The 19,309-nt window shown below is 43.6% G+C and overlaps 1 protein-coding gene across 3 annotated transcripts in view; it reads left to right on the forward strand.

The window, feature by feature from the left end:
* KDM4B (lysine demethylase 4B) overlaps window positions 1–19,309 on the forward strand; it is a 176,618-nt gene that overhangs the window by 97,901 nt on the left and 59,408 nt on the right. For all 3 annotated transcript variants that reach the window (XM_077841948.1, XM_077841949.1, XM_077841950.1), the window contains exon 9: window positions 18,855–19,051. In XM_077841948.1, coding sequence (XP_077698074.1) covers window positions 18,855–19,051 — 197 coding nt within the window. The remainder of the gene's footprint in view (window positions 1–18,854; window positions 19,052–19,309) is intronic.

The following is a 19,309-nucleotide window of genomic DNA, read 5'->3' on the forward strand; positions in this document are numbered from 1 at the left end:
CAGCTATCTTCGAGACACCACTGACTTCCTGAGGAAACTACAATCCATCGGTGATCTTCCTGAAGACACCATCCTGGCCACTATGGATGTAGAAGCCCTCTACACCAACATTCCACACAAAGATTGACTACAAGCCGTCAGGAACAGTATCCCCGATAATGTCGCGGCAAACTTGGTGGCTGAACTTTGTCCTCACCCATAACTATTTCACATTTGGGGACAATGTATATCTTTAAATCAGCGGCACTGCTATGGGTACCCGCATGGCCCCACAGTATGCCAACATTTTTATGGCTGACTTAGAACAATGCGTCCTCAGCTCTCGTCCCCTAATGCCCCTACTCTACTTGTGCTATATTGATGACATCTTCATCATCTGGACCCATGGAAAAGAAGCCCTTGAGGAATTCCACCATGATTTCAACAATTTCCATCCCACCATCAACCTCAGCCTGGACCAGTCCACATAAGAGATCCACTTCCTGGACACTACGGTGCTAATAAGCGATGGTCACATAAACACCACCCTATACCGGAAACCTACTGACCGCTATTCCTACCTACATGCCTCCAGCTTTCACCCAGACCACACCACACGATCCATCGTCTACAGCCAAGCTCTACGATACAACCGCATTTGCCCCAACCCCTCAGACAGAGACAAACACCTACAAGATCTCTATCAAGCATTTTTACAGCTACAATACCCACCTGCTGAAGTGAAGAAACAAATTGACAGAGCCAGAAGAGTTCCCAGAAGTCACCTGCTACAGGACAGGCCCAACAAAGGTAACAGAACGCCACTAGCCATCACCTTCAGCCCCCAACTAAAACCTCTCCAACGCATCATCAAGGATCTACAACCTATCCTGAAGGATGACCCATCACTCTCACAAATTGTGTATGATAACACCCGTTTTTTCATGTTCTGTGTGTATATAAATCTCCTCACTGTATTTTCACTGAATGCATCCAATGAAGTGAGCTGTAGCTCACGAAAGCTTATGCTCAAATAAATTGGTTAGTCTCTAAGGTGCCACTAGTACTCTTTTTTTTCTTTTTGGAGCAGTATTTCTTTCCCATAGTTTACTGCTCTTGAACCTTTTTCACCATGGCTTGCCATTTGTCATCGATATGTCTAATTTAGATTTTAAGTGCCTGGATATTAGTGATCTTGTCTATAAAGTGCAATGTACAACAAAGGCACTGTGAAATAAAGCAGGGCAAGAAGTTAGGGATATGCCAGCTGAAGCATTGCTTATTTGGCACACTGGTGTATGTGGATTTTATTAAAGAAGGTGGGTTTAGTTTCCCGTTAATATAATTCCTGTGGAGTTGGCAGGAATAATTTGAAAGTGTGGCCTGGGGTCACACTGTAGGCAGCCTGCCTCAATTTCGCTCTTGGACTGTTCAAATAAAACTTCACCCAGGCTTGTTCCCTCCTTGGGGGGATAGGTTTATTAATATGAAATAAACGCCAAACAAAACTCAAAATCTCAGAACGAAGTCCTTCCGAAAGTCCACACAAAACAAAAGTTTCTCGTCCTCCTCCCAAGGCTTCCCGCCTGGGGCCTTTCCTGCTTTGTCAGGCCCTACCTGGCTGGTGTCTCAGGGCTTGTCTATACTGACACTTTACAGCGCTGCAACTTTCTCGCTCGGGGGTGTGAGAAAACACCTCCCTGAGTGGAGCAAGTTTCGGCGCTGTAAAGTGCAAGTGTAGACAGTGCACCAGCGGCTGGTGCCGCGAGTACACAGCCACGTTAAAGCGCTGCCTAACATTGCTAGTGAAGATGTGCCCTCAGTCCTAACTCCCAGGACTCTGCTGAAGCCTGCTCATGCCTAGCAGTCTCTGATCCCTGAGCATTTCCCCACTTCATTGCAGCTTCCTGCTGATCTTTACAGAGAAGACACCTCATCTCTCCCAGGTGTGGCTCCTTCGTAATCAAGGCAGGCTTGCTGCTGGCCTTCCGGCCCTTAAGGTCAAGCCACCCTGTTACAGAGCTGTTGAGATTGCTTTGTGAGCCTTCTGTTATCAGAGGAAGGATATTTACCTTTTTAAAGCAGAATGATGGTGCCTTTTCTTACACCATTCTGAGGGGGATCAGTGAAGATTGCAGCCCATCTGAGATTTCTCAATTCAGCACTCAGTTTTTAAAAGGAGAGGCCTTTTCTAATACTTAGCCTGGTTTACTTCAAACTTAATTACTGTACAGTGTAAACCAGATTCCTTTTGGTGCTTTTGAAGACTTTGTTCTTCTGTTTGGTAATGAATTTGCCTGCTCTGGGTGATTACTGAAGGGCCCAGAGGAGATGGGCAGGCCTTCTGGAATGGAAAGCTGCCCCTGACCCAGTTGATTCCTGAGATATCTAGCTTGACATGATCTCCTGGTCTTTCTCTGTCTCACTAACCCTCTGATTTATAGTGTTGAAGGTGCTTTGTGGTTGCAGTAAATAGCTACGTGAAGAATGGGCTCTCTGCAGCTTATTCTTTGCTTCTCTGTTACACAAGAGTCCACCAGATCCAGTCGTTCATGTGGCGGAGTGGAAGCTTAACATTACAAGATTATCAAAAATTCTTTCACAGATCTGCCTTACAGTTATGTCAGCTGGTGTCACTCCATTGGAATTGCCTCAGAAGGTGATACTGGAGGGTCAGCCAATAAGTGTGGACATAAAGCAAAAAGAACAGTTCCTAAGATGACTGTCACCAAACAAAACCTTGGTCCTCTCAGTTCAAGGAGCACATAAATTGTGGACACTTTAATTGGATAGGTGGCTCCTTGCTGATGGCTTCAGTGGGAGTAGCTCTTTCTTGGAGCATTATTTACAAAAATTGTGTTCCAGTTGGTGAGAGTTAGGAGGAAAAACCCTAGTGTTCTTAATCATTCATGTTTCCCAGCCATTCATGGGAGGACTGCATATGTCTTAAGCAAGTCTGGGATGGATCAGAACTTTTCCTTTTGTAAAGTCTGCCTCTCTGGATAGAGCAGTGTGTTGCAATGTAGATGTGAAGTTCATGGAGTTTCAATGGCAAAATACGCATGACAAATGGAGATTGCCATCATTACTGTAGAACTTTTGTGCGGCCTTAAAACCCCAGTCAGGAGGGGGTGAGATGAGGGTCTTTGCCCAGGAGAGGTGACCGCTGGGAGTGGGAAACCTTGAATGGGTGACCTTCTTCAAGGGGCTCCAGAGGGGGAATACAGGTGCAGTTACCCTGAAACTGTGATAGTTGATCAGGAATAAAAATGTACATCCTTGCTCAGTCAAAACTCTCATTAAAGTCAGCAGAAGACTTGCCTTGTTAGATACTGAGTATGGACTTTGGAATCTGGCCCTTAGATGTTAAGTTGTGTGTGTGTTGAACTTCTTGTTAGTTGTGGTGTAATTCACTGAATGCGGTACCATTGTGTTAGATACTGCAGAGTTGTGAAAATTAATGTTGGTACAGCTCCTTCCAGATCTGAGGTGTTTACCATGTAATCTTAATCCATACTCACACATGTATTTTTTTACCCAATGTCTTTTAATATCCGCACACAGTGCTCAAGGATATGCTTATTTGCTCTTTGAATCCATGTTTGCTTGCATAGCTGGAAGTAGGGGTATGACAGAATATACCCCTGTGTTTACACCCTATGCGCTATTGTGATAATCTGTGTACAAAATATGCCTTGTAATGTATCATTTTAAAAAGTCATAATTTGTTTATCAGTAACGTCATGGCAAAATGCACTTAGCAGAGTTATATATGAAGTTATAAACACAAGCAGAAATCATGACTAAAAGTGTTTTCCAGATAAGTCTGGGGAGTGGCCAAACCAGTTCCTCAGAGACAAAGGACAAGCTGACTCCTCAGCCTGGTGTAAACAAGGCTGATGGACCATTATTTGCTAAGTGGCCATTCTTTGACAGGAAAGGGGCCAGGGGCAAAAATCTACATCTTAGCAAAGAAATAGCATGGAGTCTCCTGCCACACAGGCTGCTTGTTGTCTTGCTCCCAAATGGAAGTGTTTTTCAAGAGATGGACTGAAACTATAAAAAGCAGGGGCAAATACCCCAAGACACCCTCTTTGTCCCCCTGCCCATCGGATGCACGGCACCTGAAGGGAGAAAGGAAGCAGCCATTGGACTCTGGGGGATGGGTCCTGACCTAAAGAGTTTGGTCAGTAAGATTGCTGAAAGCATGTAGTGAGAGGAATTTATTTTTAATCTAATGTAGTTTGATAGGCACCAGTTTTATTTGGGCATAAGCATTCGTGGGTAAAAAAAACCCCACTTTTTCAGATGCCTGGAGTGCCAATTACAGATGCAGGCATTATTATACTGACACATGAAGAGAAGGGAGTTACCTCAGAAGAGGAGAACCAGTGCTGACAGGACCAACACTGTACTGGCCCTGTCAACACTGGTTCTCAACTTGAGGTAACTCCCTTCTCTTCATGTGTCAGTATAATAATGCCTGCATCTGTAATTTTCACTCCTTGCACCTGAAAAAGTGGGGTTTTTTACCCACGAAAGCTTGTGCCCAAACAAATCTGTTAGCCTTTAAGGTGCCACCAGACTCCTTGTTGTTTTTGTGGATACAGACTAACACGGCTGCCCCCTGATATTAGGCACCAGTAAGTGTTTTATCTTTATTTTTCTTGCAATAATTTCTGAGTTTTATGCCTCATCATTACTTGTACTCAACAGCAAAGAGATAGATTTCAAGTAATAAACTTGTTTTATTGTTTTATCTAATCCAGTACGTTCAAATTGAAGTGTCTGGGTAGCAAGCTGTGTGCATATTATTCCCTTAAAGGAATAATAGACTTAATTTATTTGTACTGTCCAGGAGAGGGCTGGGCAGTATAGGGCATACATTTCTAGGGGAAAATCTGGGACTGGGAGTGTGTTGGGGTCACCTTGTGGTAATTGTTAAGGCTGGTGAGATCCGAGGTGTGGCTGGCTGGCTGGCTGCTGCACAAACACAGACATAGCTGGGAGTGACTTACATGCTGGAGGCTGTTTGTGAGCAGTCCAGGTTGGAGGCTTCAGAGGCAAGGCATTGTAAAAGGCTCCCTAGGTTACAGGGCAGGAGTGACATAGCTACTCATTAGTCTGGAGTATACTCTGGTATGTCAGAGTGGGTTGAAGGCCAAGCCATGCTTTAGCTTGGGCTGGAACCCACTCACTTTTCAGTGAGGGTGCAGGCAAGATCGCTCAGGTGCTGGTAGTTCTCCAGTGCCCTTCCCACAAATCCTCCTGACAGACAGGCAGATTTTTCTGCAGTTGACAAGGTTGACTGGGAAAGAATCCTACAGTGCCTCAGCCCAAAGAACCATGGGATATGCCCACAGACACACATGTGCAAGTACAGAAATAATATGACTATGGTTCTGCTATGAGAATGCTTGTACTTGAGCGAGGCTAACTGAGTGCCTGGGCTAACTGCAGTGTAGTTATACCCTGAATGCTAGGTACTTCTGAGTATTATTAATACTGCTTGTCTCTTTACTTCCACTTGGCTGGGGGGGAGAAGGTAAGTTACAGGTTGTCTTTTCATAGGCCTCCTACTTCCCCAGAACTCAAATCCCCATTGTTTTGAGCCTGTTGAAAGCCCAAATACAAAGCTAGAATCCTTGATGAGTATGCCAGTTAAAATAGAGCAGCCGGTTTGGGAAACAAGTTACCTTCTGGATAGTAACTTACGTAAGTTACTGAGATCAGATGTGCTTTGAGATTGAAAAGCATTTTCATGCTCCTGATTGGTGAGGCTGGCTGCAGGTGCTCTTTGTGCTGGAATCTGGGCCAGTGCATCTGTCATGTAACTCTAAATGAATGTTGAATGCTCGATTTAAAACTAGCACTCTCTTTGTGGTTCCCTGTTCCCCCTTCTTTTAGCAAGTGAGAGCAGCTTTAACCATTCAAAGAATGAGAGTACTTACTTGGCTTCCTGTTGTAAAAGAAATTCATAGTTCCAAACATCTCTATCCCTGTGGCTTTTTCCTGCTGGTGACAGGAATCTAACTCAAACTCCGTGGGAATCCTAGAAAACGATTACAAGTGTAATTTAACAAAAAGAAAAGGAGTACTTGTGGCACCTTAGAGACTAACCAATTTATTTGAGCATGAGCTTTCGTGAGCTACAGCTCACTTCAATTTAAATGCATCTTTATTCTTTCACAGTAAATGTGCTTCGGGGGAAATGAGTCATCTCATGTCTCTGTCCTGTTCGTCTTCCCTTGGAGCATGCAGTGGATGTGCTTGAGGGGTGTGTGTGGGAAAAGGGTGGTGTGGTGGTCAGGCAAGTAAGAGGGATGGGTGGGTGAGCACAGGCTGAGAGTTTTTTCCCTTGCCTTCAGGGTGACAGTGAGTCCATATTGAACAACCTTGTGCTCATGGCTCCTTGGAAATGATGAATGTTCACGTTAAACTGATGTCACTACAGCTGAGATGCTTGTTCTCTCTACTTGCGGCACTCCTGTCTACCTTGGTTAAATCATTTGCTCACTGAGCAGGGCCCCAATATTCCTGCCCACTCTGCTCACCTCCCCAAGGCCCTTAGAAATCAAACTTTTTTTTGCTGCTGCTGCTTTTCCAGTGGTCTAGTTGGAGATGATTCATCTTCAGCTCGTCTGCTATTTTGTGTCTCTCTGTATGGTAGATGGCCTCATAGCAGGAGAAATCGGAGAGGAGTGCTACCTGCTTGATAGTACTGATGCATGGGTAATACATTAATGCCATCTATTCCAGGAGCAAATTACCTTGGCAGTGCTGGGAGAGGAATGACTTTTTCTCCTCTCAGTGCCCTTCCCTTTTACTGCCCTCCACCCCATGCCTTTTTAAATACCTTCTAAACACTAGTATTCATTACTTCCTCTCTCTCTTTTCTCTATCTTCTCCCCCCCACCCCCCAATCCTTAGCCATGTGTACAAGAAACACTTTAAAATGAAGGCTGCCTTTTGTGACAGTGTAGTTGGAGCAGATTCCTTCCAAACTGCCTGTCCTGATTTCTGGCTCCAGTTTGTTTAATCATTTGTCTTTCCTGACAGAAGTGCTCCTAATTTTCTTCCAGCTTGGTTCCGTGGTGACAGGTGCAAGGTTTTCACCGGGTGGCTCAGAGAGGAGAATTATGCATAAGGATTCGGATCTTGTGTGTTCTCAGTAACTCACCAGTCCCTCATGCTGCTTTGAAAATATCTGCAAGTGGATGTAGATTCCGACTGAAAGAATTTGGAGTACTTCATTTATTGCATGGTTTTCAAAAGAGCTTTGGTTGTCTGTGCTATCTTTTGCCTTTTTCAGATATATGCCTAGTCTACTGCCTGCCTTATTTGTGCACAGACTCTCTCTCTGTCTGCCAAATTCTTGCAATTGAAGGTACACCAAATGAACTTTAGCTTCTTAGCCTCTGAAAAGAGGTTAATACAAAATATATACTAGATGCTAGTAATGCCAGAAGATACTGTGGCCAATTCATTGTATCGTAAATGAGCGTTCTGTGTACACCATAAGAGAGTTGTTTTTGTTTTATTGGAAGAGGTGCCAGTATACACCCTAAACTGAAAAGCATGTCAGCCTTGGTAGAGTTTGCTTCCAAGACTGTTTTCTAGAAAAGTATGTGTATGCCTGTATGTGGAGGGGGAGCAGTGAGGCGAGGTATTCTTGAGCTGGTTTCACCCTATGCAGCAGTCAAAGCTGCATACCTGCTCAGAACAGGAATTCGTTTCCCCCATCTGAACAATTTGGTGATTATAGACGATAAAATGCTCTTTTAACTTCAGGAGTTAGAGGTCTTCCCTGGGGATCGTGAAGGTCCAAGGTTCAAGCCCTGTTGACAGCCAGAGTTTGAAGGTTTTCATAGTTGCTAATGATGGAATTAGTTTTTTTCCAATTTTCTTCCTTGTTTGTTAATTCACATAACGAAAAAACATCCTACACAGGTTTTATAATTATAATTGACTGATTATAATAGTTTTTGGCATGATACCCAATAAAACACAGGTTTTCCACGGGCTGGTTATTTGTCACATACTTTGGTTACACGTTACCCATTGGCAGATTTGAGTCTGGTCCAACTGATGGCTCACAGGAAGATTCCTTCGGGCCCCTGAACACATCTGCCCATGCAGCAGACCTGCTGTACAAAATGGCGTCCTCTGCACAGCATAACTTCCCATGCAGTGTATATGTAAAGACATGCCACATGGAGGATGCCACTTTGTTTCTGTTTGTGATGCATGGAGGTGCTACTCATGAGGCCTACATCACTGGAAAAGTGGGGCCATCTTTATGAAGGGTTGTCCTGATTGGCTGCAGTGGTATTTGTGATACCAGTGATATATAACTCCATGTGAGGCAATCTGTTCCATAAGGTACCTGTGGTCACAGGTCAAACCCCACAACAATGTGGTTGTGTTCCTTTGGTATACAATGATTTGTGCTATCCTATGAAAAAGCCTGATCTGCAATTAGGAAAGTACTTCCAAATTCTTCCCCTAAGTTATAGTAATGATGGAAGTATCATCCTGGGATGGGAAACCCATAAACAGGTGTTCCGTAGGCAGGGCCTTTGTGTTTTCTGTCTTTTGGACCTGGTCACCAAAAAGATGGCTTCATTTCAAAGTATCAGGGCCTTGTGCTGCACATAAGCCAGTGTGCTATTTCCTACAGGGTGTGGGACTGGACTGTGATCCCCCAAGCCATTCCTGGGACAAAAAGAGAAAGTGATTACAGACCATCTTAGCCAGTTGATAATACGCCTTCATAAACCGTCCCTAAATCTTAAATGTGGCACTTTAGACATGGATGTTTTATGTTCCACTGAGCAGAGTTACATTTCTGCAAAACTGTGACAGTGATGGATGCCTTCTCTCCATAATTTGGTTGCATGTGGTGTAAAATGACAGATCCTTGGTGGGTTTTTTAGCACAAAAGGTAAAAAAAAATAATAATAAATAAAATATAGAAAGCAGAGTATGCATAGAGACTGCTTTACCCCCTCAGCAGGGTAGTCTAGGATTGCTATGGCTTAGCAGCTTGGAAATTTTGAAGTTGTGTGGGTGCTGCTATCTGCTCACTTAAAGCATAACCCGTCCTACTTCCTGAGTTAACTGCACCTCTGACCTCCTTGTGGCCTCCTCAAGGCCATCCCACTGAAGTCTCTGCCTCTAGCTGCCATCTTTCTTGGGGCAGAGTCCCATGATTTTTCTCCCTCTAGACCTAGGCCTTAGGCTGCAGACTCCTGCAATTCACTGTGATTTTCTCAGCAGACTTAGCTTTACCGCAGCACCTGCAAGCCTGTTCTCTCAGGGACAATGACAGGGTTAATCAGTGGCCAATCAGCTTTCACAGAGCAAAGTACTATTTATTTAGAACAAAAACATTAGAGAAAACAAATTGTAATGGAAAACAGCTTAAGTACATATCTAGCTTACCAACTGGTCACTCATCTTCCACAGAGAGAGTCTGGTAGGATTTAAAGTACTTCAGGTCTAATGCAGACCTGTTACCTGCTTTGTTTCAACATTGATTTTTAGTTCCTACAGGAAACATCTTTCAGCTCATCCATTCAGCCAGGTATACAATCATTAGCTTGCAGGTAAAGTTACATAAACATTTATAAAGTTGATACAATAGTGTTTGAATATTCTTTGTTTCCATAGCATCGCAACTGTCAGTGGACTATTGTAATTACATACTTTGAGAACAAGAAGTACAAGTGAGTAGCCTTCTTTCATGAAGCTGTAAATCTTGTACAACAGTGGAGAGAATTGAACTTTTTCTTACTAATGTCTCGAGACACTCAGCAGGTGGTGTTCGATTCAAATTTATAAAATGCTTACTACATAGGCAATCATTTTATTTAGCCCACAAACTGGAATGAGGCTGTGAAGAAAGAAAGGAGCTGATATTTTATTGAATCCCTATTTGTAATGCTTCTGAGAGGATTCTGACAGTCCTGTTGGGCTCAAACTCTGGATCTCACTGATTTGGAATTTGTTTTGTATTGTAATTCTGTTTGCTGTATAGAGGAACCGCCTGCATGTGTTCAGGATAGATCCCAGACTAATGCCTTGAGAGCTTTGAAGTTGCAGAGTAACCACATGATGTAGATCTACAGAGACAGGAACTTAGGACTGAAAGGGACCTCTAGGGTCATGGAGTCCCATTCGTTGCTGTTGCTGGTAACCCAGTCATATAATACTGTTCATAAACTTATCAAGCTGCATCTTAAAACTAGCTAGGTTGCTTGCCCCCACTACTCCTACTGGAAGGCTGTTCCAGAATCTCATTCCCCTGATGGTTAGAAACATTCGTCTGATTTTCAGTCTACGTAGTGAAGACTCTGAGGGAAGGCGCACAATAGTTTTGGGGAATTGTTTTTTTAGTTTAAGATATTAGAAGAAGCTTTGTATGAAGCAATTAAATTTTGCCCAACATAAGAGAGACTTCTCAACACTGTCTACCATTCTGTTTTCTGAACCAGAATTCTCTGTTTTGATCTTGTTTATGGACAGAATGGGGTAAATCTTGCCCTTATCTGACACCAATTGCCACCTATCTACTGTCATTCTACCCGCAAAAACATGCACAGAGCATTACAGAAGCAAGCAGAGAGGAAGCATGCCCTGCAGCCAAGGACCAGGGGGAGTCCTTGGAAATTTTTGCCTAATTGTTTTGTTTATGAAACTCTACAGTGTGTTTCCAGTGGATTTCCTAATGAACTGGTTTGTTTTTGAGACTTACTGCAATGCTAGTAATTACACCAGAAGCAGGGGGTCAAGGCTCATTCCTTCCCACAAGCTTTCAACTACCAGCGAGTAAACATGCAAATGCACTTTTTTAGCTCTTCCTGTTTTGTTTTGTTTCAAATTTAACTTTTCATTAACCTGAGGACAGGTAGTCCTCATTCACCTTTCCCATCTTGCTTAGGCATCTTCCTGCAACTTATGGTGCCTCGGCCAGTTTACAAAACTTGGGCATCTAAATGGGTGTCGGTTTGAAGTCACAGAATGTGGAGTTCGGTGGAAGGAAAATTTAGAGAGAGGGTGCATGACTATGTTTCCGTTGCCATATGTGGGTGGGTAGTAATTAGCTGAACCCTTGTCTGCCTGAATTAGGTCAAAGACATAAACCTGCCAGTTAGGGTATTATACTAGGAAGGGAGTCTTTTGGAGACACCTGCATCTCTGAGTAGTTAACAGAAACCTGTAACCTTCCTGCTCAGTTAGTATTCTGAAATTTTAGGTGGAAAGAGGCAGTGTGAATGAATTAGCAATATGTGTTTTCCCCCCAATATAAGTGAATTAGTGGATAAGAATTTTAGCTTCCTCTTGGAAGCAGCCATTTTGCTTGTAAAGCAACCTCCTCTATGACCCCAACATCATGGGCAATCCAGAGTTAGAGGCATCAAGCCAAAGCTTCTGTCCTGTTTTTAAAACTGGCTTAACAAGGAGAAGAACTTCATCTTTGAAAGTATACATTTTTCTTGTGTTTAAACCAGCATTAAAGCAAAATGGAATTTAGTTCAGTCTTGGTTGATCTTGCATATTGCCAGGTCTGAGTTCACCAAAACATTCAAAACAGGCCTGAGTTCAGCAGGAGGCCCAGAAGTGCCATTTTTTTAAAACTGATTTATTTCACCTAAGCTTCTATTTCTGCATGGGGAGAAATGTTCCTTCGCATTAACTTTCCATATGCTACTGAGCAGATTGGATTCTGTTTTCTTTTAGTAGCTGGGAAGTCAATTGTTGGGGAGAGAATCCACCTTCCAGAAAAGTGATAAAGTGAAATCCAGCTTTCTGTATATTTCTGTTTTATTTTTTATTACTGTTTATCCAATGAGTGATTTGACTTAATTTGTGTCCTTTTACAAAGGACTATTAGTGGTCATAGAAGACAATTTGACAAATCTGAAAGACATGATAAAAGGTTGGTGAGACTTAGCAGTTTTCCTACTCCCACCTACTGGGAATGGTAAAGAGATCATAGAATCATAGAATATCAGGGTTGGAAGGGACCCCTGAAGGTCATCTAGTCCAACCCCCTGCTCGAAGCAGGACCAATTCCCAGTTAAATCATCAATTCCCAGTTAAATCAGATGGTAAGAGATAATGGGAAGGAGGTCCTTGGCTTGACTAAATAATCAGTTCTCCCATTTAGACTGTGGGAACGTGGCAATGAAATGACTTTTTAGCCCTTGGAGGGATAAGACACTGTTTGCCTCTTTAGGAAAAATGTGTTGTTGTGTTCATGCAGTTTCAGGCTCTCAAAGGGGCCTGCTGTCCCAGTTCTGAATTGATCAGATCTGCTGGGATGGGATAAGTTGCAGGACTCAAGGTGGGAATTTTATTTACTTTTGTCTTTTTTTTTGTATTTTAATAAACTCTGTATACTACAGTAGACTAGCCTGAACTCTGTGTTCTGTGATAGTGCGAAGAGAGGGAAATCTGTTCAATATTGACTGTCCTCCAAGCTGGGATCTTCAGCTTATCTAAACAGATTTGTTTATGGTTCTTTCACATTTGCTTTGACCATAAGTAGTCCCTGCCATGCTTTTATCTTCATAACCTATATTTTGATAACCAGATCCCTATTGCTCCTTGGGGAGGCGGTCAATGAAGTTGCTAGCTTCTGAAAGGAGAGATAAGATGGGGGCAGAGGAAGCCTCAATAGAAAATATGTGGATTTGGTGAATTCTTAAAAAGCCTTTCTGGGCTATGAGGAAGGTAGGCTTTTTGTTAAATACTTAGCTCAAGGGAAACACTAAAACTAAATATATATATTTCAGTTATTTCACTAAATAGGCCCTTTGAGTCTGTCTGAGAATCATGATTCATGTGGGCACTAGCCTTCTGCCCTCTCATGCTTCATGTAGGCAGTCCTGTGTTCTGTCTAGAGTGCAGGCAGGATGAGAGAGAGCTTGTTGTGTTAAAAATGGTAGGCATTCACCCAGGGGTGCAGGATTTTATTAACAGGCCAGTGAGGGGTTCACTGGGTGAAGCTTTTTTACTGAGCTGTCATTATTTTGTTTTTCAGAAGTCAATTTGTTACTGCTTTGGGTCTCTGATTCACTGTAACTGAAGGAAAACAGCAAACCCTACAACATACTTTCATTTTCCTCTGAACTTGCCAGCAGGTCCTAGGAGACCCTGGTTATGAATATTCTGCTGTTTGATCTGTCACTTTCTCGGCATGCATGGTGACAGCCACGCTGTTTCCCAGCAGTTTGGTATGGCAATCTGGGTACCAAATGAGAGGAGAAGAGACTCAAAGATGCTTGATTAGATCCCAAAGTCCCTTAACTCCATAGCTGTAAATTTTTTCATCTGTCATTTCGACTTGACAAGTGTACGGCCTTCATGTTGCCATTTAGTCATGGTCCATGCTTTTGGTGACCTTGTCACTAAGTCCTTCTGTGGGTCTAAAGCAGGGATGAATTCCACTGAGAGAGCAGAGAAGGAAGCCTGTCATAAAGATTCCTTGGGCTGCTTGAATGAGTTTGTTTTTTTACAGCATTTCACTTGTAGCATGTATCGATGGGCAGGGCCGGCACCAGCGAAGGAAGGCGGCCAATAGAAAGGGGAGGCAGTCTGTGCGTCATTGGGGCGGCACATCTGGGTCTTCGGCAGCAATTCAGCGGCAGGTCCTTCATTCCCTCCCTTCCTATTCAGCGGCAGCTCAATTGCGTTTTTCTTTGTTTCCTTTTTTTTCCCTTTCACCACTTGGGGCGGCAAAAAAGCTGGAGCTGGCCCTGTCGATGGGTAGGCGATGTAAAGGGGAGTTGGGGCTGTTGTGCTGTGAAGACTGGGACTTCACATCAGGGTTTCTGTAGTCCAGCCAGCACCAAATATGTCCAGCCAGCACCATTTTTTGAAGAAGAAGAAAGACATTTATTGTTTATAAAAATGATTCATATGATGCACGCTGGCTAAGCCACACAGCAAATCAAATCCTGTACCTATTAAATCCAGGCAAAAGGGTAGCAATGGTTAAACTTTTGTGCCACTGACAGGAACTGGGGCAGCGTTTTCCGAGCAGATTTTTTTCCTTGTGCAGATCTTTTAAAATCCAGTCCAGAACTGGCCCAAGGCATGCCATCTTGTCTAAAGGTATTAGCATTTAGGGGCTTACATAAAGGAAACAATATTTCATACCTCTCCTTAACGCTGTCGTTTGGGTGTAGACTTGCTCATTTTGTAACATTGGAACTAAAAGGCCTAGACATGTTTTAATTTGAAAGCACAGATTTTAGGAAAGCAAATTGAACTCTATAATGAGGTACTAAATCTCAAGAGTCTATGTAGCTTTAATTTAAATGTGATTAGTTCTGCTTTGGACTATTTTACCACACTTTGTTTATGTGCAGACTCTTTTTATTTTATTTTCTATCCTATTTATACTTTATAATTTGAAGATACATCATAAATATTGAGAACTACCACCTATGTTGCATACAGGTGTTGCATGCTCTCTCTACAATCTCTGGTGAACTGTCAGTATTCCAGCTCTAATGACATAGCTTATTAGGAAGTGCTATTTATCCCATCCTAACCCTCCAGCAAGGAGAATTGGGAGAAGCAGAGTAGACATGGGCAGGGTTGTTGATTCGCGCATGCCAGTTGATCTGTGTTTTCTGCAACAGTCACAGAAATCCATTACAGACATTCAGGGAATTGATTAAATTGTCACAAACAGCTGTACGGAGAGGGGTTTCTTGAAGCGCAGCTCATCAAGATGTCCAGTATCTCCACATGCGAGGCACAGCTGAAGGGAATGTCACCAGAGTGTATAACAGTAAATAAGGGGCAGGAGAGAGGAGGGCAGCCACATGGCTTCAGTGCATGATGTGTGGCCTGGACTGATTGTGAGGAAGGTTTAATGTCTTAAGATACAATGTCAGCTCCTTGTATCCAAATGGTGGCTCTTCTGTTCTTGGAGTTGAGGAGGCTGCTCAGCATCCCTCATCTGGGTTCATGCTTACCTGAGATCTGAAACTGAGGAACTGTAAGTGGTGTTTCCTATCCATTCTGAATGTGTCCTCGTCTTCTACACCCCCTTTTCTGAACATCCTGCAAAAAGAGTTGGTCTCCTTTATTCATAGCTAGATTATAAGCAGAAGAGGCCTGGCTCCTTAATGTAGTTACCATTTTTATACTATAGAGCAGAATCAGTGCTCCTGCAGTACAAGTCATTCAGGGGGCACCAATTACTCCTTGGTCCTGGTCTCTTACCGTTTTATACAATGGTTGGAACACGATAGGTCCCCAGAGTTCTCAGTACTTGAGAGAACCTTTCAAACCTCCTTGAATTGCCTCCATCCCCCCCCGCCTCCCCATTTGTTCCTAATTTTTCCATTAGAAACTAAGGGAACAGCTAAACTCCCTTTCAGACAGCTTTCTGTCCCTATTTGTAAATTGGCAGAAGAAGGATAAATGGAGGTGGGGAGAGTGTGTGTGTGATTCACCTTCAAAAATTCTAGCATTTGTAGCCACATTTAGATACTTACCCATCACTCCATTTTTGCAAATATTGCTAAGAAGGTGTGGAGGTGGGGCAAAATATTGAGAACTGGATGAGTTATCTAAACAGGAAAGCTGAAGAATACATGCTTTCTTGGTCCTGTTTCAACCGGAAAAACAGCGGATGCATGTAAAGCCAGCCTTCTACACCTCCACAACACTCCCCTCCCCCCCCATCCCCTGTTTGCAGTTGCATTGAGAGTACTTGCTGCTTGAAGCAGGATTACGCTGCTGTGGCAGAGAGAAGTGGGTGGGGGGAAGAATTGTTTGGCCATTGTGGAACCATGAATATGACACAATTGCGGTGGCTGAGGAAATATCATTGCACAGGCTGGAGGAGGCCCCAGAGGAGAGAGGCTGTGTGTAAATTATTCATGCTCACTAGTGTGAAAGCAATAAAATAAAATTAAAATTGAAATATAAACATACATCATGTTACATTTGTGTAGAAAGCGGGGAGCTTGGCTGCGGCAGACTGGTGGCATTGTAGGGGATTGTGGAGGTTAAGCCAGGGAGACTGCAGCCTGGAGTGTCACTTCCCAGAACAACAATTGGACCTGAAATAGCCCAGTGTATGAATTCCTGGCAGTCTTTGTACGTTGAGCCTTTGGGGCCTGCAGCCCCTGCCTTGTGGGAGTTAGTGTTACCTGTTTTGGCTTTCATGGCTGCATTCAGGATACTTAGACCCATCTGGCTGGATATTTGCCCTGTATTCCCTGAAGAGAGATGACCTTAGTGTGCTGAACACATGCTGGTACCAAGGCAGATACAGGAAAGGGGATGTCTATACAGCTTTTTGTCTGGATTAGCCCTTTGCAAAGGGGAAAAGGGCCAATCTCTAGGACCAACTGGTGATCCGCTCTGCAGGGTGCGGCTTCAAGTTCCCCCTCATAGGAGCACACAGGTGCCTTTTTTAATTACTTAAGGGAAAGCAGTTGAAAAGCCGCTCGATACAAATCCCTTAAGCCACAATTGATGGAGACACTGGGAAAAGCTTCTGCCCAGCCCGGAATCTGAAGCATGGGGCACCATCTGGGTTCTGGCAGCTCCTTGGCCAAATTACATTCCAAGCCTTTCTTTCCTGCACTGTTTTTCATTAAATGAATTGAGTTTGCTGGAAATTGTCTGGCCATAAATATTCGCTCCCACTCAGTACAGTCAGGTTATTACTGCTCCCCAAGTCAGTGCTTCGTTGCAGAGCAGAAGGTGGCCAGCACTCCTCATGAAATGAAAAACAAGAATGTGGCGGGGGGGGGAATCCTCTGGCTTGAGGAATTGGGGCAGCAGGGAGCTCTGCAGAGAACATTTCTTCTCTCTGCTGCTTCACATTCAGGGCTATAAATATTTTAATGCTGTTAGTAACAAATGAGAGAAGAAAAGGGAGGAGCACAGCCATACACTGTCTAATTTTGTGCATCACTGCTGAGAAAGTGATAGAAATGTAAGCGGATGTCTTGGAAAGGGTATGTGTTGGTGCGGGTGTGAAACAGCTTTAAAAATATAGTCCTGGAAAATGGCTCTAACTACATCATCCTCTGACTACAAAGCAGAGTGGAAATCCAGTGTGAGAGTAAAACAAGACAGGAGTTTGTGGTTATCTGAGAGCCCAGCTAGTGGGGTGCCACCTGCTTCCGAGCACCAGAAAAGGAGTAAGCACAACCCACTTGAGGTGATAAATTGGTTTTTGTGAAGCTCTGCATTCCTCTGATTTGCTAGCAATTTACAGAGAGGCATACATGCTCCGGTGCTTCAGTGCTGGGGGCAGATTGCTCTCTGTAAGGGGTATGGATAGTCTCATACGTGACTCATATAGTTTGGCATGGTGAAAATCTGTCCACCTAAAATACATTTGTATCTAGTCTCTTGCACAGTAATAAATGTGTATTTGTAGTTCCACAGGTCAATTTTAATGCTGTTTTGGTAGCCCCAAAAATGGTACAAATTTTTCCCTAGTCTAGAGATGCTTCGGTAAATGTAAAATGGTTATTGCTGTTTAGCCTCTTCCTTACTTCCCATCTGCTCATCTCTTTCCCCCTCTGTATCCCCTGCAATTACATGTACCAATCTCTTCTGAAGCTGCAGTAGCACAGATAATTTTTCAGTGCTGTAGACCTCCAGTCTTTAGTCACCAGAGGCTGTGTGTGGACACAGCCAAGCTTCTGTCTCTGATGTTCAGTTCTAACAGTTTAACTGTTACAATCCCACTCCTGGGAATAATTATTGTGGCAACTGTTTAGGAGTAATAAATACATTTTTAAAGCATCTTTTGAAAATCATTTCCTTAACATGTGGATAAATTTATTCTCTTGGTTGAACTGTAATCAAACTCAGACAAAATATCAGTCAGGTTTTCCTTGAAGGCTGTTGGTTGACCACTCTACTTGGTACACATCTGTGTTTTTATTCTAGTCTGTTTTGTGTGGGCACAGCTGCTTCAATGACCTGCTTCAATGACCTGTTTGCCAAGCAAGCATTTTGGTTACTAGCTGCATCCAGAGGGGTCAGTGCATGCCCCCTTCCCCCTCCCCCCAAACTCCTGCCAACTAGTCAATTAACTTTTGGTAGATGGGGACAGCTGGACAATGCTCCTTCTCACATCAGAGCTGTGCTCCTGTGCCAGCAGTGAAGAGGCCTTGATTCTGGATTCTACCACTTGCTGTGCACAATCATTTCCAAACCAGACATCTTGATTTAGGAATGTAAGATTTAACAGGTACGGTGTGGCACCAGGTTCGGCTTTTGTTCCTTTGAGGCCTTTTTCCATTAGGAAATGTTGTCCTGGGGCGGTTATTTGTATTAGTTACATGCTTACAGGCGAATGGATAATGGGGATCTAGAATCTTTCATCTCCAAGCTTTCAGGTCAAAACCTGCCTGGGTCTATAGTAACCAAAGTTTCTTACCATCTGACTGTTGGCCTCAATCAGTTTCAGTAGGCCAGCATCCCATTACCTTAGTTCCCACTAATTGGCAAATTTGTTGGCAGCCTCAGAGGACAGGAAAAGGATTAATTGGGGGCTGAGGTCTCAAATTGCCTCTTCAAGTTTCACCAGATCAAGGATGAGGGATACTGGCAGGGCTGCCTGGGGAGCTGGCACAGTCTCTGCCTTTGCCTTATCCATTCTAAGCGCAGATGGAGTAATTCATTCTCCAGGTTTTCACCAAATACTTTCACGCATCTATACACCCCGATATCAGCTGTGGGAGTTATAAAGTAGATATGCACAGTATTAATCTGCTTTGGGAGGGGGAAACTCTGGAGGAGTTGGAAGGGGGAAGTTCCTCTGAGCTGGGCACACTGGCTGAAGCACTGGACTGATCATGGTCTTTGGAATTCTCTTGCAGTGCACGTGCCGCAAAGACATGGTGAAGATTTCCATGGATGTTTTTGTGAGGGTTCTACAACCGGAACGTTATGACTTGTGGAAACAAGGGAAAGATGGTGCTATTCTGGACCACATGAAACCCACAGCTCTGACCAGCCCAGAGCTGGATGCCTGGAATGAGACAAAGCCTGAGCTGAAAGCTAAGCTGCTCCGCAGGTAAGGAGGGGATGGTATCATAGACGCTCATAGTTGTAGTGGCTAGAGTATTTGGGGCGTCTCTGTCTGAGGGGTAGCTACCAACCCCTGCCTGAAGAGTGCCTGAGGAGCTGCTGTGCAATCTTGGCGGTACAGACTCTGGTGCTGGGGTTAAAATTTCAATTGCCCATCTCTAACAAGAAAAGTACAAATGGAGCTCAAAATTCCTAGGGCTTGTGGGTTCCCATTTATCTAGGCATTTGTACTGCATTAGTCGCT

The sequence above is a fragment of the Eretmochelys imbricata genome, chromosome 25, assembly GCF_965152235.1.
Source record: "Eretmochelys imbricata isolate rEreImb1 chromosome 25, rEreImb1.hap1, whole genome shotgun sequence".
Taxonomy (NCBI): Eukaryota; Metazoa; Chordata; order Testudines; family Cheloniidae; genus Eretmochelys; species Eretmochelys imbricata.